This window comes from Sorex araneus, chromosome 2, assembly GCF_027595985.1.
Source record: "Sorex araneus isolate mSorAra2 chromosome 2, mSorAra2.pri, whole genome shotgun sequence".
Classification (NCBI taxonomy): Eukaryota; Metazoa; Chordata; class Mammalia; order Eulipotyphla; family Soricidae; genus Sorex; species Sorex araneus.
Genome location: NC_073303.1, coordinates 30932550 through 30951018, shown reverse-complemented (window position 1 = coordinate 30951018; position 18469 = coordinate 30932550). Strand labels below are relative to the sequence as shown.

Genomic DNA, 18469 nt, shown 5'->3' with positions numbered 1-18469 from the left:
TGAGGGGACCTGGTTCCCCAGGGAGGGTGGGGCGGGGGAGCCTGGGGCCCGGGTGCCCGGATGCCTGATATGGGGTGGGGATCCCCTTGGTCCTTCCGCTCTCTCAATGCCCATTCTGTGTGGGTTCCTGGTTCTCTGCGGGTTCTTTCCTGCTGCGGACAATTCTCTTCCTGTCTCAGCCTGACACTGGGGGGCCGAGTCTAAGTCTCCGGCCCAGCCGCACGGGTGGAATGTGTCTGCCACCCCTAGGCCAGATGAGGGGGCTGGGGGTCATGGTGGGCCTTAGTGGAGCCCCCTTTTGACCTTTGTAGGTCAGCGCCGGCCAAGGGGCTAGACAATGAGTCTCCTCTTCCTAGAAAGAAGGAATTTTGGCGGCGACAATAGAGCAGTGTCTGCTCTGGCGTGGGGTGTGGTGGCTGACTCAGTTCTGCCCCCCAGACGTTGCTCTAACAAATGTCATCAAGAAATGGGGGCAGTTTCCCCTTCATGCCCTGGCTGCCCCCCCCACCTTTGACGACTGCCTTCTTAGCTAATCTTGCCACTTCTCCCATGACCCAACCTGCTTTGTTCTCTCCCAGCTCAGTCTCATTCCCTGACCCACAGCCAGTGCCCCTCGTCTGGGTGGGGTTGGCATGGGGGAGGGGCGAGGCCAGGGCTGCTGCCGCTGGTGGCCTCTGTGGAACTGGAGACGACGGTCTATAAATAAGGGCTTATCAGGGACTTGGGAAGCGATGTCTAAGGAGCCCTTTGCAGGGGGAGAGTGAGGTCGTGAGTGGGCTTGAGCAGGGTCAGGGATGGGAGGGCTCTGTCTGGGCTGGCTCCTCCTCTTCTCTGCAGCTGCCCAGCCCGCCCACTGGAGTGAGCTGCTGCCGCTGAGGCTGAAGTCTCCAAAGAGAAGAGTGAGAAGGACAGGTGGGAGCGATCTGTCACGGGGCAGGAGATGGGGTGGAGGGGGAGGGGTGTCTCGCGGGGCCTGAGAGCATGTTGGGAGATGCTGCCAGCACAAGGGGTGGGGGTGGCAGGATTATGCGTGAGGGTGGGGCCTGGAGGTGTGTGGATTTGTGTACAAAGTGTCTGTAGGGTAATGGTGGATCTCTGAGGGAGGCTGTTTGGGGGTGCAGGGGGGCTATTCCTGCCTATGCTTGGACTACTCTGGCTCATTACTCAGGCCTTGCTCCTGGCACTGCGCAGGGGATCCTACAGTGATGGGGATCGAACCTAGGCCTCCTGCAGGTAAGGCATCTGATTCCCCAGTTTGAAGACGGAGGTAGAAACGGCATGTCAGAGAGTGGAGGGTTAACATGGTTAAGTCCAGTGTGTGTGTGTGTATGTGTGTGTGTGTGTGTGTGTGTCGGGGGCGATGCAGGGAGTTTGTCATGTCAGATGTGCGCTTATATGAAGCTGCGTGGACTGTGATGTGCTGAAGGAAGAGGTGGCATTAGGACATACAGGTGGAGACTCCCAGTGGCTAGTGCAGGACTGTGCAGTGACTGGCCTGCCCCCCTCCCCGTGGAGGGTACCTCCTACAAGTCCACAGGCAGGTCCTCCATTAACGTCTTCTTGCCTACAGCCAGCCGCCTGGCGCAAAGAATCATGGGGCCCGGAGCTGAGCACACTCTCCTAGGCGGCCTCGCATTCCTCCTGCTTCTCATGTCAGGCGAGGGAGCCAAGGGTGGATCCCACAAAGAGAGGTGACAACTGGGGATGGGGCAGGTTGAGGTCTTCACGGACCCTGCCGGGGACAGGGCTTTGCGGGTGACCAGATGGTTTCTAGAAGGGGACCCTCTGTAGAGCCTTTGGGGGAGTGCCTGGCTCAGGGTCTGGACCACTCAGGGTCCCTCCTCCCCCCCCAACCATCCCTCTCTGGCACGAGTGCAGCCCGAGGGTCTGCTCGAAGCAGACACTGGTGGTCCCGCTCCAGTACAACGAATCCTACAGCCAGCCGGTGTACAAGCCCTACCTGACTCTCTGTGGCGGGAGGCGCGTCTGCAGCACCTACAGGTGAGGGATGGGACCTGGATCCCGGGATCTCCCAAGAGGAGCCCCAGGAACTGCCATCAGACCAATGGCCAGAGCCCGGCGCTGTGTTCCAGGACCACGTACCGGGTGGCGTGGCGGGAGGTGCGGAGGGAGGTGCCGCAGACCCACACCGTGTGCTGCCAGGGCTGGAAGAAGCGGCACCCGGGGGCGCTTACCTGTGACCAAGGTGAGGTTGGGACTTCGGGGACCCCCGGGAAGGGGCTCTGGGTTGGACCGGGCCACCAGGCCTTTGGTCCCATCCTCCAGCCCCTCTCTCGCACCCTCAGCCGTCTGCGCCAAGCCCTGCCAGAACGGAGGCACCTGCGTGCGGCCCGAGCAGTGCGAGTGCGCCCCCGGCTGGGGTGGGAGACACTGTCACGTGGGTGAGTCAGGGCCTCGGGCAGCTCGTGACCCCGCCGGCCACCCCACCCCCACCCCCACTCAGCGTCCTCCTGTCCCCGGTCACAGACGTGGACGAGTGCCGGCCCGGCATCTCCCTGTGTTCGCACCGCTGCCTCAACACGGCGGGCAGCTTCACCTGCGGCTGCCCCGCGGGCCTGGCGCTGGGCCCCGACGGGCGCACCTGCACCGAGGGCTCCGCTGAGCCCCCCACCAGTGCCAGCATCCTCAGCGTGGCCGGTGAGTGCGTGGGGATGCGAGCCGTGAGGCGGAGCCTGGGCTGGTGGCGGGGTCTCCAGTGGTGGCTGTGTCCTCTGTCCCAGTTCGGGAAGCGGAGCGCGAGGACGGCGCCCTGAAGCGGGAGATCAGGGAGCTGCAGGGGCGCCTGGAGAGGCTGGAGCAGGTGAGCGCGGGTGCCTGCAGTGAAGCCCCTGGCACCCAGAGCCCCGCGCCAGCCCCTGAACATCCTCTCTTCTAGTGGGCGGGGCAGGCCGGGGCCTGGGTCCGAGCGGTGCTGCCCATGCCGCCTGAAGAGATCGAGCCCGAGCAGGTGGCCGAGCTGTGGGGCCGGGGCGACAGGATCGAGTCCCTCAGTGAGCAGGTGCTGCTGCTGGAGGAGAAGCTGGGCACCTGTGAGTCGCGCCCCTACCCCCAGACACCTCCTGACACCCGCTTCCTGGGCCTGGTCGCCCCGGCCCTCCCGGCCCCACCCCCAGGCTGAGTGGTTTGGTTTATATGCGTGAGAGTCTGGCAGTGCTCACAGCCCCCCTCAGGCTGGAGACCAGCGAAGGCTTGCCTCTCCCCTTGTCCTTAACCAGGTTCCTGCGAGGACAATAGCCTGGGCCTGGGCCTCAGTCGAAGACGGCGATAAAGGAACTGGCGCTGGGCTCCTGCTCCCTAATTTATACAGGACTGGACTTACTCATCTGGGATTGGCTGGCTGCGAGGCTGCAGATAAAGGTTATCTGCTGCCAAAAAGCAGTGTGCGGGGCTGGGGCGATAGGATGGAGGGCAGGGGGCCCGCCTTGCACGCAGCTGACCCAGGTTTGATCTCTGGCATCCCATACGGTGCCCCACCCCCCACCAGGAGTAATTCCTGAACTACTGGTGCCAGCAGTAGCCTCTGAGAACCACTGGGCGTGGCCCAAAACCAGAAATTAAAAAAGAACAACCTGCATCTTTGCAGAAGAGGCAGTGTCCTGGCTGGCCCAGCCTTCAGTGTGGGACAGGTCACCTGGAAGAATTGCTTTCTTCCACTCCTTAACAAACACAACCAGAAAGCGCCTAGATCTCTCTCTCTCTCTGTCTTTATTCTTGGTTGTTTTTTTTTCTTTCTGTTATCCAATAATTAATAAAATTCAACCACGCAAAACCAGGTCCCACTCTCTCCTTTTGCTCCCAGCCCACCTCTTTGGCTGTGGGCACAGGTCTGGGGTAGGAGGCAGGGAGTGGATAATGCCACAGAAGGAAATGAAAACTGGCTCAGAGAGGGAAGCCTCAAAAGAACGTGAAATAAATTAAAAGCCCTCCTGTCCCCTTCATCCAGGGCTCAGTTCCTTTCCCCAGCGCCCCAAGAGCAAAGTGAGAGCAGTAGCTGATGTCTGCCTCTTCCCCTGGTGTCTGTTTAGAATGGTACGGCAAGGCTGCAGGGGGCTGGGGGGGCCTGAACCACTGAAGAATTGTACCACGGGGACGGGGGGGGGGCTGAAATGTGGAGACCAAAACTGACAACCAGGAGTGTCCTTGATCCTCGGCACAGGCGGGCATGAGACCTTGGAGTCCAAGTCCAGCCTCCGACGACGGGAGGCTCCATAGGAGGGTGAAGGTGCTGAGGAATGTTCCCGAGACGAGCCTGGCAGGAGTGTTCCAGGCGTCAGCTTCCAGCCACGGCGTGAGGAGACCGCCTCACACACAGAAGAGTCCACGGAACCCACGGGTGTGGGGGCGGCGGCGGGGAACTGTCCCAGAGAATGGAGGAGTCCACTAGCCAATGGGGGGGCGGAGAGGGAGAGATCACAAAGGAAGAGGTCCACTGAGGACAGGCTGGAGTGCCCCCACCTGTGTAGGCTGAGCCACTGGCTGGCGGGGAGGCAACTGTCCCACAGACAAAATGGCACAGGAGGTGGGCATGGGCCAAAGTGTAGACTGCACCGAGGCAAGAGAGTCTGAGGGAGCCAGGGAGGGGCGGGTGCGGTGCTGTATCCACATTCACTTCAGAAGTCGGAGATTCCAAAGAAGAGAACAAGTGGGGCGAGGGAAAAAAATGAGGAAGAGGGCTTGGCCCTGCGGCAGGGCCCACTCGGGGCTGGGAGGAGTGGGGAAGAGGGCGGGGGAAGAGGAGAGGGAAGCTCAGAGCCGGGCCTCGCCCACCCCGCCAGGCTTCTTCAGATAGTCACCGCCACCCCTGCCATCCGTGGAGATTTCCCGGAAAACGGTGAGCATGGAGTGTCGAACTGTGTCGGCCAGCTCGGGGACGTCCTCTGGTGTCAATCCTTCTGTGGGCACTGGAGGCAGCACCCGCACTTGACATCGCCCTGGGAGGGATTGAGCAACACCGTGGTGTGTTTACCCAGGCCTCGGCCCACCAGGCAGCCAGCGTCTGCTGTTCCTGCTCGATCCTTAACTCTTCAGTTCTCACGCCCTGCCCGGAGCTGAGCCCTGCTCTGACGCTCGCCCTCATGACGCCTTCCCCGAGCCCGGTCCAAACCCGTGGCCGTACCTGGCCAGCCCCTGTTGGGCACTGACTACGCCACTGCACACAGACCTTTCTTTCCGGCGGACAGTGACAGCCCTTGTAGGAGAGGCCAAGTGTCATTACCCTGGCAATGCATGGTGAGTGCTTACTATCCTGCGGTAAGCAAGGTCTGGGCGACCTCAGACATGACACTGATGGCATCTCCAGTGCACTTCTGGTCGATAAAGAGGACTCCTACCAGCCAGCAGGCGGCAGGGCAGAGCTGGCCTACAGGAGCTCTCACGCTTAGAACTAGGCACACAGGTGCTGAAGGGACTTGTGACATTTCCACTCTGCCTCTGCCCCACCTTCCTATCTCATGGAAAGGCTTGTCCGTGTCCCTCTAGGCTCTCCCAGAGTTCCATTCCCCTCATTTTTTTAAGTGTGTGTGTGTCGGGGGGGAGAGTAGAGGGGTTGGGCCACACCCAGCTGTGCTTCAGGGCTACTCCAGCTTTGTGCTCAGAGGTCACTCCTGACAGTGTCTGTGGTCTATGTGACATCGGGGATGTAAGACGCTCAGCTGTGTGCGAGGCAAGTGCTTTCCCCCCTGTACCACCTCTGTGCGCCCTTCTTGTGTTCTTAGTTTTTGGCAGTGCCGAGAGCTGGACCCAGGGTTTCACCTAGACAAGTACTTGCCCACTGGGTCACATCCCTGCACCCCCACCCTCCCCTACAGTCTGTTTGGCGACCCAGCCCCAGAGCTGCCCAGAACTCTCACCAGAAGTGAACCGGCGCTCCTTCTTACAGTAGAAGTCTCGATAGGAGGACATGACTATGGGAACAATGGGAACCTGGGGAAGGAAAAGGACATCAGTCCACAGCTTCTTTCCAAGGGCCCTGGGACAAGCCTGTGAGGAGACGAAGAGATGGTGGAGGGCGCGGGCTCTGTCGGAGAAGGGGCACCGAGAGCAGTGATTACCTGGGCCTGCACAGCGAGGTGGAAGGCGCCGCGTTTGAAGGGCAGCATGGAGCCATTGTGGTTTCTCGTGCCCTCAGGGAAAACCCAGACCCGCACCTAAGGAAGACACAGACAGTTGTGTTGAGGCCATGGACTCTCTGAGGCCTGTTGAGCTGCCCATCAACTCAGCTACACCTGTTCTACTCCAGAGCCCCCCCAGCCCCCGTTTCCCCAGGGTGACTCACATCCTGGGTAAGCAAGGTCTGGGCGACCTCAGACATGACACTGATGGCATCTCCAGTGCGTTTCCGGTCGATAAAGATGACTCCTGCCAGCCAGCAGGCCAGGCCGGCAGAGCCGGCCCATAGGAGCTCACGCTTGGCAATGGGCACACAGCGGCCTGGCAGAACCTCCATCATTCCTTGGGCAGAGACGGAAACGGGAAGAGGATCAGTATGCAGGCGGTTGACTCTGCCCAGGTCATTACTAACACGATAAGGAGGGAACCGAAGACAGAGAAGGAGGGAGACGGGAAGGGGGAGGAGAGAGTAACTGCAGGGTACTCAGGGTACCCCAAGGAGAAAAGTCTGGGAGGGAATAAGGGGGCATGGCCCAAATAAGGGTGGAAGTTGAGGACCTCAAGGGCAGGAAAATCTGAGGAAAGCCCCAGGAGGACAGGCCTGGTTGGGGAGCAGGTGCCCTAAGTGGGGTCTCACCGAGCAGATCGAGGGAGCTCTGGTGATTGGAGACGACAACATAGGGCTGGGACGGAGGGAAGTGGTGAGCCCCGCGCACCTCCACTCGGATCCCATACAGGTACTTGATGTGGAGAAGCATCAGGCGCAAGATTCTGTGGGGTCATGACAAGGGGGGTCCAGATCCATCCCATGGCTGGGCATCCCCCCACCCCCGCTACGATCTTCCTGAGCATCTTGGCAGCCCTCCCGCTTCCGTGTCCCTGGCCACTCTCTCTGCTGGATGCCACGCCCCTTCTGTACCCCAAGGCTCAGGCACCTAGACGCCCACGTCTCCGGGCCTCCCCCACCCTGCTGCCCCTCACTTCATGTTCTCGACGTTGCGTCCTCGCACGGCACACACAGGGATGGCGAGCACAGCCAGGAAGAGGATCCAGCCATTGTAGAAGGCCATTTTGAAGAAGTACTTGGCACTGGGGCTGCAGAACCACAGAGTGGGCAGCAGGAAGAGCAGCAGCAGGAAGAGCAGCATCAACACCGTCCATGCCCCTGGCCACAGCTCCATTCTGGCCACCTGCAGAGGGATGGGCGAGGGACAGTGGGCCTGGATCCTGGAGGGCAGCAGGGCAGGCGAAACAGGAAGGCAGGGGTGGCAGAGTGACTGGCACCAAGGTCATGGCAAAGGGGGCCAAACTAGAGACGTAGGCAGGGTCAGGGCTCGCACTGGACAGGTCCGGACAGTGTAGTGGGGACAGAGCGCAGGACGGCTCTCCGACCCTTTGCTCCCTGAAGACTCCAGTCTATTCAAACAAGAGACTCAAGACATGGACACTCATAATGCACAGGTATACGACAATAAGAAAACAATCAAAATGACAGCAAACACTTAGCTGGCAGGGCTCTTACAGTGGCCTATACCTGTACTGTCTACACAGTAGCCACACAGAGCGAATAAGCACCTGAAACGTGGCCTAGTCTGAATAGAGCTGCGCTGGATATATAACATACACGTCAGATTTCAAAACTTTTGAATGGGAAAAAAAAAAAGAACATGAAATAGTTTACTAAAGGAGTCAAGCAATAGTACAGTGGACAGGGTGCTTGCCTTGCACACAGCTGGCCTGGGTTCAATCTCTGGCACCACATCCAATGGTCCCGGACTCCGCCAGGAGTGATCCCTGAGAGCAGAGCCTGAGCACCACCAGGTGTGGCCCCAAAACCAAAAACCAAATAGTCTATTAAGAGCAGGCGAGGGGCTGGAGTGGTAGCACAGCGGGTAGGGCGTTTGCCTTGCACTTGGCCGACCCAGGTTCGAATCCCAGCACCCCACATGGTCCCCTGAGCACCGCCAGGAGTAATTCCTGACTGCATGAGCCAGGAGTAACCCCTGTGCATTGCTGGGTGTGACCCAAAGAGCAAAAAAACCCAAAAAAACAAAACAAAACAAAACAAAAAGAGCAGGCAAAATAATACAGTCGCTAAGATAGTGTAAGGTCTCCTGAGCACTGCCAGAAGTGATACCTGAGCACAGTTAATATGACCCCCCAAACAACAAAATTCTAATAATCTTTTTTGATTATTTTTGGAAGTTTTTGGAAGGGCTGATGCTGCTCTTCTTGCTGTCCACTCTGTGGTTCTGCAGCCCCCGTGGTTCAGCACTCCAGGGGTGCTCAGGAGTACTGCTGCTCCAGCCTCCTATTAATAATCTTTTAGGTTGAAATTATAAGCTTTTAAACATACCGGAAACTACCAGATATATAGGTATTAATTTCACTCAATTATTTTACGTGGGTTTTTTTTCCCCCCTCTTTGGGTCACACCTGGTGATGCACAGGGGTTACTCCTGGTTCTGGAGTTTATTCTCAGGAATTACTCCTGGCGGTACTCAGGGGACCATATGGGATGCTGGGAATCAAACCCGGGTCAGCTGCGTGCAAGGCAAATGCCCTACCCACTGTGCTATTGCTCCAGCCCCTATTATTTTACATTTTTTGGTGCAGTTATGACAAAATTAAGCATGACATACTGGCCTGGAGAGAAAGTGCAGAGGTTAAGGTGTTTGCCTTGCATTCTTGTCAACCTCCGTTTGAATCCTCAGCACTACATAGGGTCCCCAAATTATGCTAGGGGACCTGGACACAATGGGTGTGGCCCAAAGTCCCTTACCTGCAAAATGACATAATATGGTTTCTATTATATAACAATATAAATAGTCATATTCTTAAATGTGATCTATATAAGTTTTGGTTGTTTTTTGGACCACACCTGGCTGTGCTCACCTGGCTGTGTACACCTGGCTCTGCACTCACTTCTGGCAGGCTGGGGGTGGGGGTGAGAGAACCACATAGGGTGCTCGGGATTAAAACACGAGGTCAGATGCATGTAAGGCGAGTGCCTTACTGCTGTAATATCTCTCTGGCCCCAGATAATTTACATTTTATAGGAAAAGTGCCCAGAGAGGCTAAATAACTTACCAGATATCAAGCAACTCCTGAGGGACTTCCCGGTTTAAACCTAGGCAGTTTCTGCTCCTAATCACTTGGGAACATAGCCACTTGAATGGCCACACATAAACATACACATAGCAGACACAGTGAGAGTGAGCGAACACCCCCGGACATTCTCAAGGCCTAACTGCCAGGAATAAAGGCTGTCACTAATAGTTATACAAAGATGTTGTTCAGACACAAATTTAGCTACACCAGTGACAAATACAGAAATATAAACACATACCTACAAAAATCACCCTCCGCCAGGCAGTCTCACTACCTTGGTCCCAGATAAGGCCAATCACGTACCAGAAGCAATTATACCCGCCAATCTTGCCTCCACCAGCAAACCCACCACCTCTTTCGTCTTTTCTAGCGTTGGCAGCAACTCGGTGCGTTAAGACCTTACCAAATACTGAGGGGTAGGGAAAGGCAAGGACAGAGAGCGAAAGGGACAGACTGTCACATACCACCTCCCAGCGCTGGAGGAAGAGGCACTGGCACCAGAGCCTGCCTTCCCGGCTTTTCCTCCTTTCTACTGCCTGGGGCACGGTCACAACTCACCAAAAGGGTGTTCAGGGAAGTACTCGGCACACACAGGCACTCCCACCAGTGACTGGACGGGCTGTGCTCAAAGGTGAGCCACCCCGCCGAGAAAGCATTCAGGAGACTGTCCCTCTGACCCCCTGCCCCTCCGATCCAGACCAGTGCCACACTCCATGGAATAATGTAAGACAAGCTCCCAACTCTCCCCTCCTACAACTACTCAGCCAGACCTTCTGGTCACCTGTGTTGCAACCACCGAAATTTTTCTTTTTGCTTTGCTTTTGGGCCACACCCAGTGCGGGGCTCAGAACTTATTCCTGGCTCTGTGCTCAGGGTGCTCAGGGGACCATATAGGACGCTGGGGATTGAACCTGGTTTGGCCACATGCAAAGTAAGCACCCTACCCGCTGTACTCTCTCTCTTTGGCTCCAACCACTGACATTTTTCTGGAACATAAATCTGAGTATTTCCTTATCTTGCCTTCTGCTTAGATCTTTGGCCATGTCCCCACAAAAGCCTTTTTCGCCCCCATCAAACTGACTGACCTCATTTGCTCAGACATACCAGGCTCTTTCATGCCTCTATGTCACAAACACGGTGTTTCTTTTGGCTGAAAACCCCTCCTGCCTCTTTCACTTATATTACACAGTTTGGAGTCACTTTCTTGGAGTTCTTCCTTAACCCACCAGGCCTGAGCTGTCACTGGACTGTTGTCAGTGGTTCTTAAAGTATGGAAATGCAAATTCTCCGGCCTCACTCCAGGTTTCCTTAGTCAGAAAATCTAGGCTGGGGCTGCACTACAGCTGTAAAGCACAAAATGCCTTGCATGGATGAGGCCCGGAGAGGCCAATCCTCAGCACTGTGGTGGAAAAAAAGAATTCTGGACGTAGTTCAGCAGTAGAGGGCATATCTTGCACACAAAAGACCTGGATCTGGGAGCTAGAGAGAGAGAGAGAGTCCAGCAGAGAGATCACTACTAGCCTTGGACACAACTCTACCGGTTCTATCCCCAGCACTCCACAGACTTCCCACATCTGGCAGGAGTGATCCCTGAGTTCAGAGCCTTAGGGTACAGCTGCGCATGGCCCCCAAACACACACACACACACACACACACACACACACACACACACACACACACACACCATCACCACCGAAACATTCTGGGTGCTGGTTCAGTCTATACGTTTACAAGTTGCACAGGAGTTAAGAGCCACTAATGAGTTCAAATCAACAGCATTTTTGCTTCTCTTCCTACTCTGTAAGTAGCTTGAAGATAGCAATTCTGTCTTATCCCCAAAAGCCAAGACAAAAGGCACTCAATAAATATTTGCTGAACAGAACACAGGGCTACACACCCACACGGCCATGATTAATGACAGAAACGAGAGTTCAGATGGTGAATTCTACAGCTCACCTCTAAAAGAATGTTGCCTATGATAAGACTAAGGACCGAGGACCAGCAGGGAGGACTGAGGACATAGCTCAAGGAACTAGTACCATGCTCTGTTCAATTTCCAGCACCAAAGGTCCCCAAAGCACCAGTTGCAACCCTTAGCGATGTGTTCAGGTGCTCATGTAATCCCTCCTCACTGCCAATATAAGTGGCCTAAAAACCAAATTCAAACATGGAAAAGGAGACCATGACATAGTACCATAGGTAAGACACTTGTCTTACACAGTCAACTCAGGTTCAACCCCTTATACCACTACATGCAGTTCCCTGAGCCCTGCCAGGAGTGATCCCTGAGTGCAGTCAGGAATAAGCTCTAAGCACAGCTGGGTGTGGCCCCAAACCAAAGAAAACAAAAAAAGGGGCCAGAGAGATTTCACCGGGGTTAAGGTACTTGTCTTACATGCGGTCGACTCGCTCCAACCCTGGTTCAATCCCTAGCACCACATATGCTCTTCTGTGCGCTGCCAAGAAAAACCCCCGAACAGAGTCAGGAGTAAGGAAGGAATAAGGGAAAACACAAGCCAGGAAAAGGAAATCTGTGGCCCTGATGAGAGAGAGAGAGAGAGAGAGAGAGAGAGAGAGAGAGAGAGAGAGAGAGAGAGAGAGAGACTGAGAAACACAGAGAAGGAGAGAGGGCACTGTGACCAGAGCAAGTCTCGCTCTGAAGATACAAATACAATACACAGTCACAGTAAAGGCAGAATGACAATAATCAAGAGTACATACCATCCCAACACTCCAAATGTACAGAGGAGGATTAACAGGCCATGGCGGGGATGGACGAGTGGAAAAGAGTGGACCCCGTGGCAGGCACCAAGCTCCCTGGACACCAACTTACACCACCACGGGCTAGAGAACGTGCACGAAGAGACACGGGCTAAAGAGATCAGCAAGTACAAATACACCAGGATGTTTCTTCCCGCACTCAGAAGCCCAGTTACCTTTTCAAGTCTGTGGTATTGAGTAAGTGCCCCTGTCTGGAGCAGAAATGTCCAAGGCTTAATAAACACCCGAGTGCCAAATAGGTAAATGAGCACACAGCTCCCAGAATATACTGCCAACAGAATTATGAAATAGTATACATAACTAGAAGCACACAGCACATCATGTGAAGGGGCATGCAATGGGTGGTGAGGTGACGGGGGAAGCACGGGGAGTGGAAAGGCGAATCCGCCGACCACAAATGCAGGTCAGCTAAGACACAGGATCCTACACATGGAGAGATGATTTCACATGGTGGGACCATGGATGGAACATGAGCCCCCACAAAATCCAAGGCAAATCTACACATGCATCAGTGTGCAAGAAACAAGAAACCCCTGAACAAATGAAAAAGGAAAACTCACACACTTCAACATTATCAAACCTGGAGTGAGACATGAACATCTGATAGGATGGGCAATTCTGATGGAAAAGAACATCCCTTCTCTATAGCCCAGGGTAAACCGAGGCAACCCGGCTGCAAACAATCAAATAACCACGGCAAAGGCACAAATTCGAGGTAGAAAAAAAAAACAAACGCCCCCCTCCCCCTGCCCCAGGCAGTCTGTGTGTTAGTTAAGAGTCTAGCCACAGTGTGGAAGGCCGAGAGGTCCAAAGAATGAAAAGAGGGGTACTGTGCCTAGATGGATATCCGGTGCCCGAGGGCATTCCTAGGAAGCGAACTGCATTTGGAAGGAGGCAGTAAACCACCTTCTCCCTGCCACCCCCCCCCACCCCCCAAGAGTCATGTGGGGCCACCGAGCAGGAAGAGGAATTTGGGAAAGTGTCAGGAATTTCCTTTCCAGGATTCCCGGTCCACACCCCCATCCCAAATTCGCACGCTCTCCAGCTCTCCTCCCTTTTGTAGCTCGGCCAACCCTCCTCCCTCTCAGCAGCCCTCTCCCCGTGGGCCCGTCTCTCCCCAGCAACCCTCTCCCCAGCCCGCCCTCCCAGCCCCAGACCCCCGTCCCCTCCCTCCGCCCTGGCCCCCTCGGCGCCCTCCGCCCTCGTCCTCCCATCCCTTTTCCCGCCCCCACCTCAATGGGGTGGGGGGCCTGGGGGTCTGGCCCCCTCCCCAGCCAGGCTGCAGCAGCGGTGGCGGCGGGTGGCTGTGTCTCCGCCTCGGTCGGGGTGTCGGTGCCGAGGGGCGACAGGACTTAGGGGTGTCCTAGCCCCGGCCGGTGGAGGGGAGGTGAGATTGGGAGGCTGGGCCCATAGCGGTAGGAATGGTGGGGGGTTGTCCCCCCAGCTCCCTCCCTCCCTCCCTTCCTGCTGTCTCTGAGGGCTGGGGCTGCTGCTGCCGCTATCCCCCCCCACCCCTCCCCTCCGCCTGCTGGTTTCCGGGGCGGGCCAGGAAGTAGGGGGCGGTGATGGGCGGCCCGTTTTGCCAATCGCTTCCCAGCGACCCCGGCGGCTCCTGCCCACATCTCCTGTCGCTCGCTGGCGCCGGGGAGAGCGCTCAGCTGGGTGAGCCTCCGGCTGGCCCTGGCGGGCTCCAGCTGTATCTCCAGCACACATGGCTTGTGTTTGGGTGCGCTCCTGCTTCCCTAGCTCTCCGCGTCCTGCTAGATCCGTGTGCGCTCGCTCCGGGTCTCCTTATTAGCAGACCTGCTGCTTCCCGCCAACTCCAGCCCTTCTCCGGGACCTCTTTTCCCGAATCCCATTCGATTCCCAGTATTTATCAGACACCTGCAACACGCCAAGCAGATGACTTCAGGGCTCTTCTCCCTCTAGGGCTCCATCTCTTCCCCACTTGGCCCTCCTTTTGCCCTTTGAGATTCTTTTGCCCTTTGTCCCCAGCTCTTTGCTCCCTCCTTTGAAAGGGAGAAACGGGATGGAGCGATAGCACAGGAGGTAGGGAGTTTGCCTTGCACACAGCCAACCTGGGTTCGATTCCCAGTATCCCATATGGTCCCCCGAGCACTGCCAGGAGTAATTCCTGAGTGCAGAGCCAGGAGTAACCCCTGTGCATTGCCAGGTGTGACCCAAAAAGCAAAAATAAATAAATGAAAGGGAGAAACACTTTCGAGGCCTCCCCCTGTCCCATACACGCCTCTTAAGCCCTGTCCCCAGTTCTTCCTTGGTACCCCCTTCCTGTGGGTCTCCTCCCTTAAAGCCCGAGCTAAGACAAGTCCTTCCCACGCTACATTCCGGGCGCACCTCTTCTCCTAACGGAAATTGGGTACTGAGCATTACCTCCTTTTTCTGGGGAGGGGGAGAAAATGAGGAAGAATGCGGGTCCCTTGGCAGTGATCACGCCTCCGTGATTCTGTAGCTACGGTCCGAGCTCCCGCAGCAGCCCGTGCCCCTGTCTCCCTGACTCCCATTATACCTTGAACCGGGATCATCCCATCACTCCTCCCTCTTTGGCCTCCAACTCTCCCTCTCAAGTCACTTCCCTCCTCCCCCGCCCAAAGTCTCTTAGGGTTTCTTAAGCCCTCACCTTCCCTGCCCTCCTCTAGGAAACGTCCAACCCCTCACTTGAGTCACATGGGTCCTCCGGATCGGAGGCTTGCAGAACAGCCCCTCCCCCGACACACCTTTGCCCTGCAGGAGTTTACACGCCCTGAGGAGACGTAGAGCACTCGGGCCAGTGGGAGGGTTCCTGGGGCCACGGGGAGGGTTATTCTAGGAAAAGCCCAAACTCGGAAGAAAAGGCGCAAGCTCTGAAGCAGCTTGCCCACGTCCCGGAGTCCAGTCCCGGAGGAAGCCCCCCGCTCCGCAGGACAAGGGACCGAGGAGAGGAAGGGGCGGGTCCAAGCCGTGGCGCGGCGGGTCGCCCGAGCCAGGGGCGGGCCTGGCCCCTCGGGCGCCCCCCACTCACAAAGGGGTGGGGCGCGCCTGCAGTTTCAGTGGGAGTCGAGGTCGACCCCCGTCCCGCTTTGGCGTCACATGATCACGGGAGTGAGTGAGCCTTCCGTTCCGCTGGGCTCTATAAATCACCTAGGAAGGGGCGGGCTGAGTCGTCCAGCCGAGGGAGCTGGGTTAACGCCAGCGCCGCAGACCGACGCTCTCACCATCCAGGCGCCGGGCTAATCCCAGTTCTGCTCCCTTCTTCACTGAGAGGGAGGGGACGACCCAAGTTCTGGTCTCTACGTCACCGAAGGAGGCCGGAGCCATTTTGAACCCTGCGACCCTAGTGTTTGCCTTCTTTTCTAGGTCTCCGCCGTCTTTCCCGAGCTCAGCCAATCGGGGTCGAAAGAAACGGCCCAATCAGCTGACAGAGACCGCCGCCGGAGGACCCGGATGGAGCCGAACCGAGGCCTTTGAACCCCCAAGTCCCGCCAATTGTAAAGCAGTTACCATGGCGACAAGTCAGAAGTGAAAGGGTGGGACTAGAAAAGGCGCGACCCTCTTGGGATTGGCCCTGCCTTTCCCGCCACCCACTGCGCACGCGCCTATCGCCTAACCACCATTTTCCATGGCGTTCTAGCCAATCGGTTGCTTTGGAGCGATAAGCTCCAAAGTCCAATAGGAATCCGGACATTCTATGAAAGAGGAAGTGAAGGAAAGGGGGTGGTTCATCGCGAGCGAGATCTGTTCGGACAAGCCAATTGCTTCTGGCATGAGTGATGACTGGCAGCTGCTCCGACGAATAAAGCCCTCCTTGACGGGGCAAAACGTAGGGCGTCGTCACCAATCCTAAGGCACTGCATACGGACTGAGACCGGAAGGACCAATAGCATTTGCAAGGGCAGAACCTCACAAACCTCTTTCCACTCCCACCCTGTGAGCCAATCCTTTCTTTGTAACCCGAGTGACTGGCAGGCAAACAGACCAATCGTGTAGAAAACCTTGAAGCCTGCCCAACGATCGTAGGCTGGAGGCGGTTTCTTGTTTGTTGGGGCGTGTGTATGTGTGTTTGGGGGGACTGAGGGGGCTCACGGGGGCGAAACCGGAGCGACCATGGCAGCGGCGGAGGAGGAGGACGGAGGCCCCGAAGGGCTAAATCGCGAGCGGGGCGGGGCGGGCGCGACCTTCGAATGTAATATATGTCTGGAGACTGCTCGGGAAGCGGTGGTCAGTGTGTGTGGCCACCTGTACTGGTGAGAATCCGGGGAGTGCTGCTCACCTTTATACCGGGGAGCCTGGGGATGGGGGCTCCTACCATTCTACCGATGACCAGAGGGGACACCCCCATAGGAGAGGTCCGAGGAGGGGACTTTGTGAGTCTTGTCGGATATGTGTGGGCGGAAGGGTCCTACCGGTACAGACCGGACCCAGGGGGCGTGTCAGCGCGCTTCTGTCCCGGTGAGACCCGAGCCACCTTGTCCCAGGGAAGCGAGGCGTCTTGATCTCCGCTGAACGGTAGGACGGAGGCGCATATAGAATAGGGGAGGCGCACATCAGTTGAGTGGGTGAGACCTAGGGGAATGTGGAGTCACTTTCAGGTGAGATACGGGAGCGAGTGATGTGACGAACGTGGGGACAGCAGCGCTGTGGAGGGGACGCCCGAGAGAGTAAATTAGGGTTGTGGAAATGGGAACGTGATTTGTTCTGGGAAAGAGAAAAAGGAGTAATGGGTGGGGGGGATGTCGAATGGGTTTTTTGGGCGTGATGGAAATCAGAATGGGGCTAGGCTGAAGGAGATCCAGGAAGGAGGGTTTGAAGAGAACTGGAAAGAAGTGTGTGCCTGTGTGTGTGTGTGTGTGTGTAGATTGAGGATGGACGTAGCGTTTGGTATTGGGAGATCAGAGGAGCAGGATGGCCCTGTTGACACTCAGATATTAGGAAAAGAAACAGCAGGTGCTGTCTGGGAAGGAAAGCAGAATGAGACTCCGAAGTTGGGTCTGGGACTCTTCTTTCCTTTTTCAAGTTTGACCAATCCTTCTTTTCTCCCCCCCCCCCCCCCCCCCCGCCCCCTCATGCAGTTGGCCGTGTCTTCATCAGGTGCGTAGTCAGAGGACATGAAGAGGGAAATGGGGGGTCTGAGGAGCTGGAAGAACCCGCTGTAGACTGGAAACCACTTCGTTTTTCCCCCCAGTGGCTGGAGACTCGGCCCGACAGGCAAGAGTGCCCAGTGTGTAAAGCTGGGATCAGCAGAGAAAAGGTCATTCCCCTGTATGGGCGTGGGAGTCAGAAGCCCCGGGATCCCAGGTGAGCGAGGTGGCCTTTGGCAGGGGGACAGTGGGAGGGGAGGGCCTGCCCAGGGTGGGGTGCCTACTGATGACCACTCTCTGCTTTCTCAGATTGAAAACTCCACCCCGCCCCCAGGGCCAGCGCCCAGCTCCGGAGAGCAGAGGGGTGAGTCTTGTCTGATTGTGTTCCTTCCTTGCCCAAGGTTTGCCCGCTTCCCCTCTGACTTCCTCCACCTCCCTAGGGATTCCAGCCTTTTGGTGACACCGGCGGCTTTCACTTCTCATTTGGTGTTGGTGCTTTTCCCTTTGGTTTTTTCACCACTGTCTTCAACACCCATGAGCCATTCCGTCGGGGTACAGGTAAGACTCTTCCCTCCTCCTCCTCCTCCTCCTCCCCGGGGAACCTTCTGAATCCCTTCAGGCCTCCTGGAGTGGGCGCTCCCACTGCTTTCTTCTTCCTGCAGGTGTGGATCTGGGACAGGGTCACCCGGCCTCCAGCTGGCAGGACTCCCTCTTCCTGTTCCTCGCAATCTTCTTCTTTTTCTGGCTGCTCAGTATTTGAGCCGTGTCTGCTTCCCACCCACCTCCAGCCAGAGGAAAAATCAGTATTGGGGGTCCTTGCCGACCCACCCTTCCCCCCCGACCCTCCCCCCTGCTCCTCCAGTCCTGCTGGCTGAGGCCACTCTCCAGGAAGGTGTGACAGCTGAACCTTGGATGGGAGGCCCTTCTGCTCGGAACTGCTTTCTCAGTAGCAGCACACTCGCCGCTGTGGGAGAGGACGGGCCAAGAACGGCCGTTATCTCTCCCTTCCTGATCCCTTGTCTTCCCCCACATTTGTTCAGCTGATGCTGAAAGGTGGGCAAGGCTCCCTGACTCTCCCCCACTGTCCCCTTTGTTGATTTAATTTAATTTTGCCTCTCCCCAGTGTCTAGTATGGGTTCTGACTCTCACGGGCTTCCTTCCCTAACTACCTCCTGATTCCGTGTTCAATAAACGAGGTGAGCCGGATTGATGGGCACCCTCTCCCCTTGGTCCTCTGCTCCTTCCTAACCTGGCCTGGAGCACCTTCTCCCCAATGTGCTCTGAAGCCCCAGGGGTGAGCCCCTCTTCCTTTTGAGGATCTCAGGTTGCAGGAGATGAAGTGTCTCACACTCTCTCTCTCTCTCTCTCACACA

The 18469-nt window shown here is 56.7% G+C and overlaps 3 protein-coding genes across 8 annotated transcripts; 2 read left to right on the top strand and 1 right to left on the bottom strand.

Moving 5' to 3' along the window:
- The first annotated feature begins 102 nt into the window (after positions 1 to 102).
- On the top strand, positions 103 to 3571 carry EGFL8 (EGF like domain multiple 8). 3 transcript variants are annotated; one of them, XM_004621330.2, is made up of 9 exons: positions 103 to 912; positions 1571 to 1691; positions 1879 to 2001; positions 2094 to 2206; positions 2307 to 2402; positions 2488 to 2658; positions 2742 to 2821; positions 2897 to 3050; positions 3237 to 3571. In XM_004621330.2, the coding sequence occupies exons 1-9, from the start codon at positions 795 to 797 to the stop codon at positions 3287 to 3289; spliced, it is 1029 nt and encodes a 342-aa protein (XP_004621387.2). In that variant the 5' UTR covers positions 103 to 794; the 3' UTR covers positions 3290 to 3571. The 3 variants fall into 3 exon arrangements, with proteins under 3 accessions (XP_004621387.2, XP_054984694.1, XP_054984695.1); XM_055128720.1 differs by lacking the exon at positions 3237 to 3571 and adding an exon at positions 1169 to 1233 and having other exon boundaries at positions 824 to 912; positions 2897 to 3230; XM_055128719.1 differs by lacking the exon at positions 3237 to 3571 and having other exon boundaries at positions 2897 to 3230.
- A 136-nt stretch (positions 3572 to 3707) lies between these two features.
- On the bottom strand, positions 3708 to 15391 carry AGPAT1 (1-acylglycerol-3-phosphate O-acyltransferase 1). Of its 4 annotated transcripts, none has more exons than XM_055128725.1 (7): positions 15160 to 15391; positions 7111 to 7319; positions 6767 to 6900; positions 6296 to 6471; positions 6072 to 6167; positions 5871 to 5943; positions 3708 to 4952 (listed from the first exon to the last, which is right to left on the bottom strand). In XM_055128725.1, exons 2-7 carry the CDS (start codon positions 7308 to 7310, stop codon positions 4768 to 4770), a joined length of 864 nt encoding a protein of 287 aa, XP_054984700.1. In that variant the 5' UTR covers positions 7311 to 7319; positions 15160 to 15391; the 3' UTR covers positions 3708 to 4767. The 4 variants fall into 4 exon arrangements, with proteins under 4 accessions (XP_054984700.1, XP_004621362.1, XP_054984699.1 ...); XM_004621305.2 differs by lacking the exon at positions 15160 to 15391 and adding an exon at positions 13254 to 13494; XM_055128724.1 differs by lacking the exon at positions 15160 to 15391 and adding an exon at positions 11962 to 12112.
- A 653-nt stretch (positions 15392 to 16044) lies between these two features.
- On the top strand, positions 16045 to 18326 carry RNF5 (ring finger protein 5). Its single transcript, XM_004621309.2, has 6 exons — positions 16045 to 16262; positions 17088 to 17106; positions 17201 to 17313; positions 17406 to 17460; positions 17537 to 17654; positions 17759 to 18326. Exons 1-6 carry the CDS (start codon positions 16123 to 16125, stop codon positions 17854 to 17856), a joined length of 543 nt encoding a protein of 180 aa, XP_004621366.1. The 5' UTR covers positions 16045 to 16122; the 3' UTR covers positions 17857 to 18326.
- Positions 18327 to 18469: the final 143 nt, after the last annotated feature.

Excerpts from the sequence above, each read along its gene's own strand:
- EGFL8 (XM_055128719.1), top strand. The coding sequence starts at position 795 with ATGGGAGGGCTCTGTCTGGGCTGGCTCCTCCTCTTCTCTGCAGCTGCC. Across the intron at positions 1,692-1,878 it reads GGTGGATCCCACAAAGAGAG|CCCGAGGGTCTGCTCGAAGC; the intron begins GTGACAACTGGG and ends GCACGAGTGCAG. Across the intron at positions 2,403-2,487 it reads TGGGAGACACTGTCACGTGG|ACGTGGACGAGTGCCGGCCC; the intron begins GTGAGTCAGGGC and ends CCCCGGTCACAG.
- RNF5 (XM_004621309.2), top strand. The coding sequence starts at position 16,123 with ATGGCAGCGGCGGAGGAGGAGGACGGAGGCCCCGAAGGGCTAAATCGC. Across the intron at positions 17,314-17,405 it reads CAGAAGCCCCGGGATCCCAG|ATTGAAAACTCCACCCCGCC; the intron begins GTGAGCGAGGTG and ends CTGCTTTCTCAG. Across the intron at positions 17,655-17,758 it reads GCCATTCCGTCGGGGTACAG|GTGTGGATCTGGGACAGGGT; the intron begins GTAAGACTCTTC and ends TTCTTCCTGCAG.
- AGPAT1 (XM_055128724.1), bottom strand. Across the intron at positions 6,901-7,110 it reads CGCAACGTCGAGAACATGAA|AATCTTGCGCCTGATGCTTC; the intron begins GTGAGGGGCAGC and ends ATGACCCCACAG. Across the intron at positions 4,953-5,870 it reads GGAGCGCCGGTTCACTTCTG|GGCGATGTCAAGTGCGGGTG; the intron begins GTGAGAGTTCTG and ends AATCCCTCCCAG.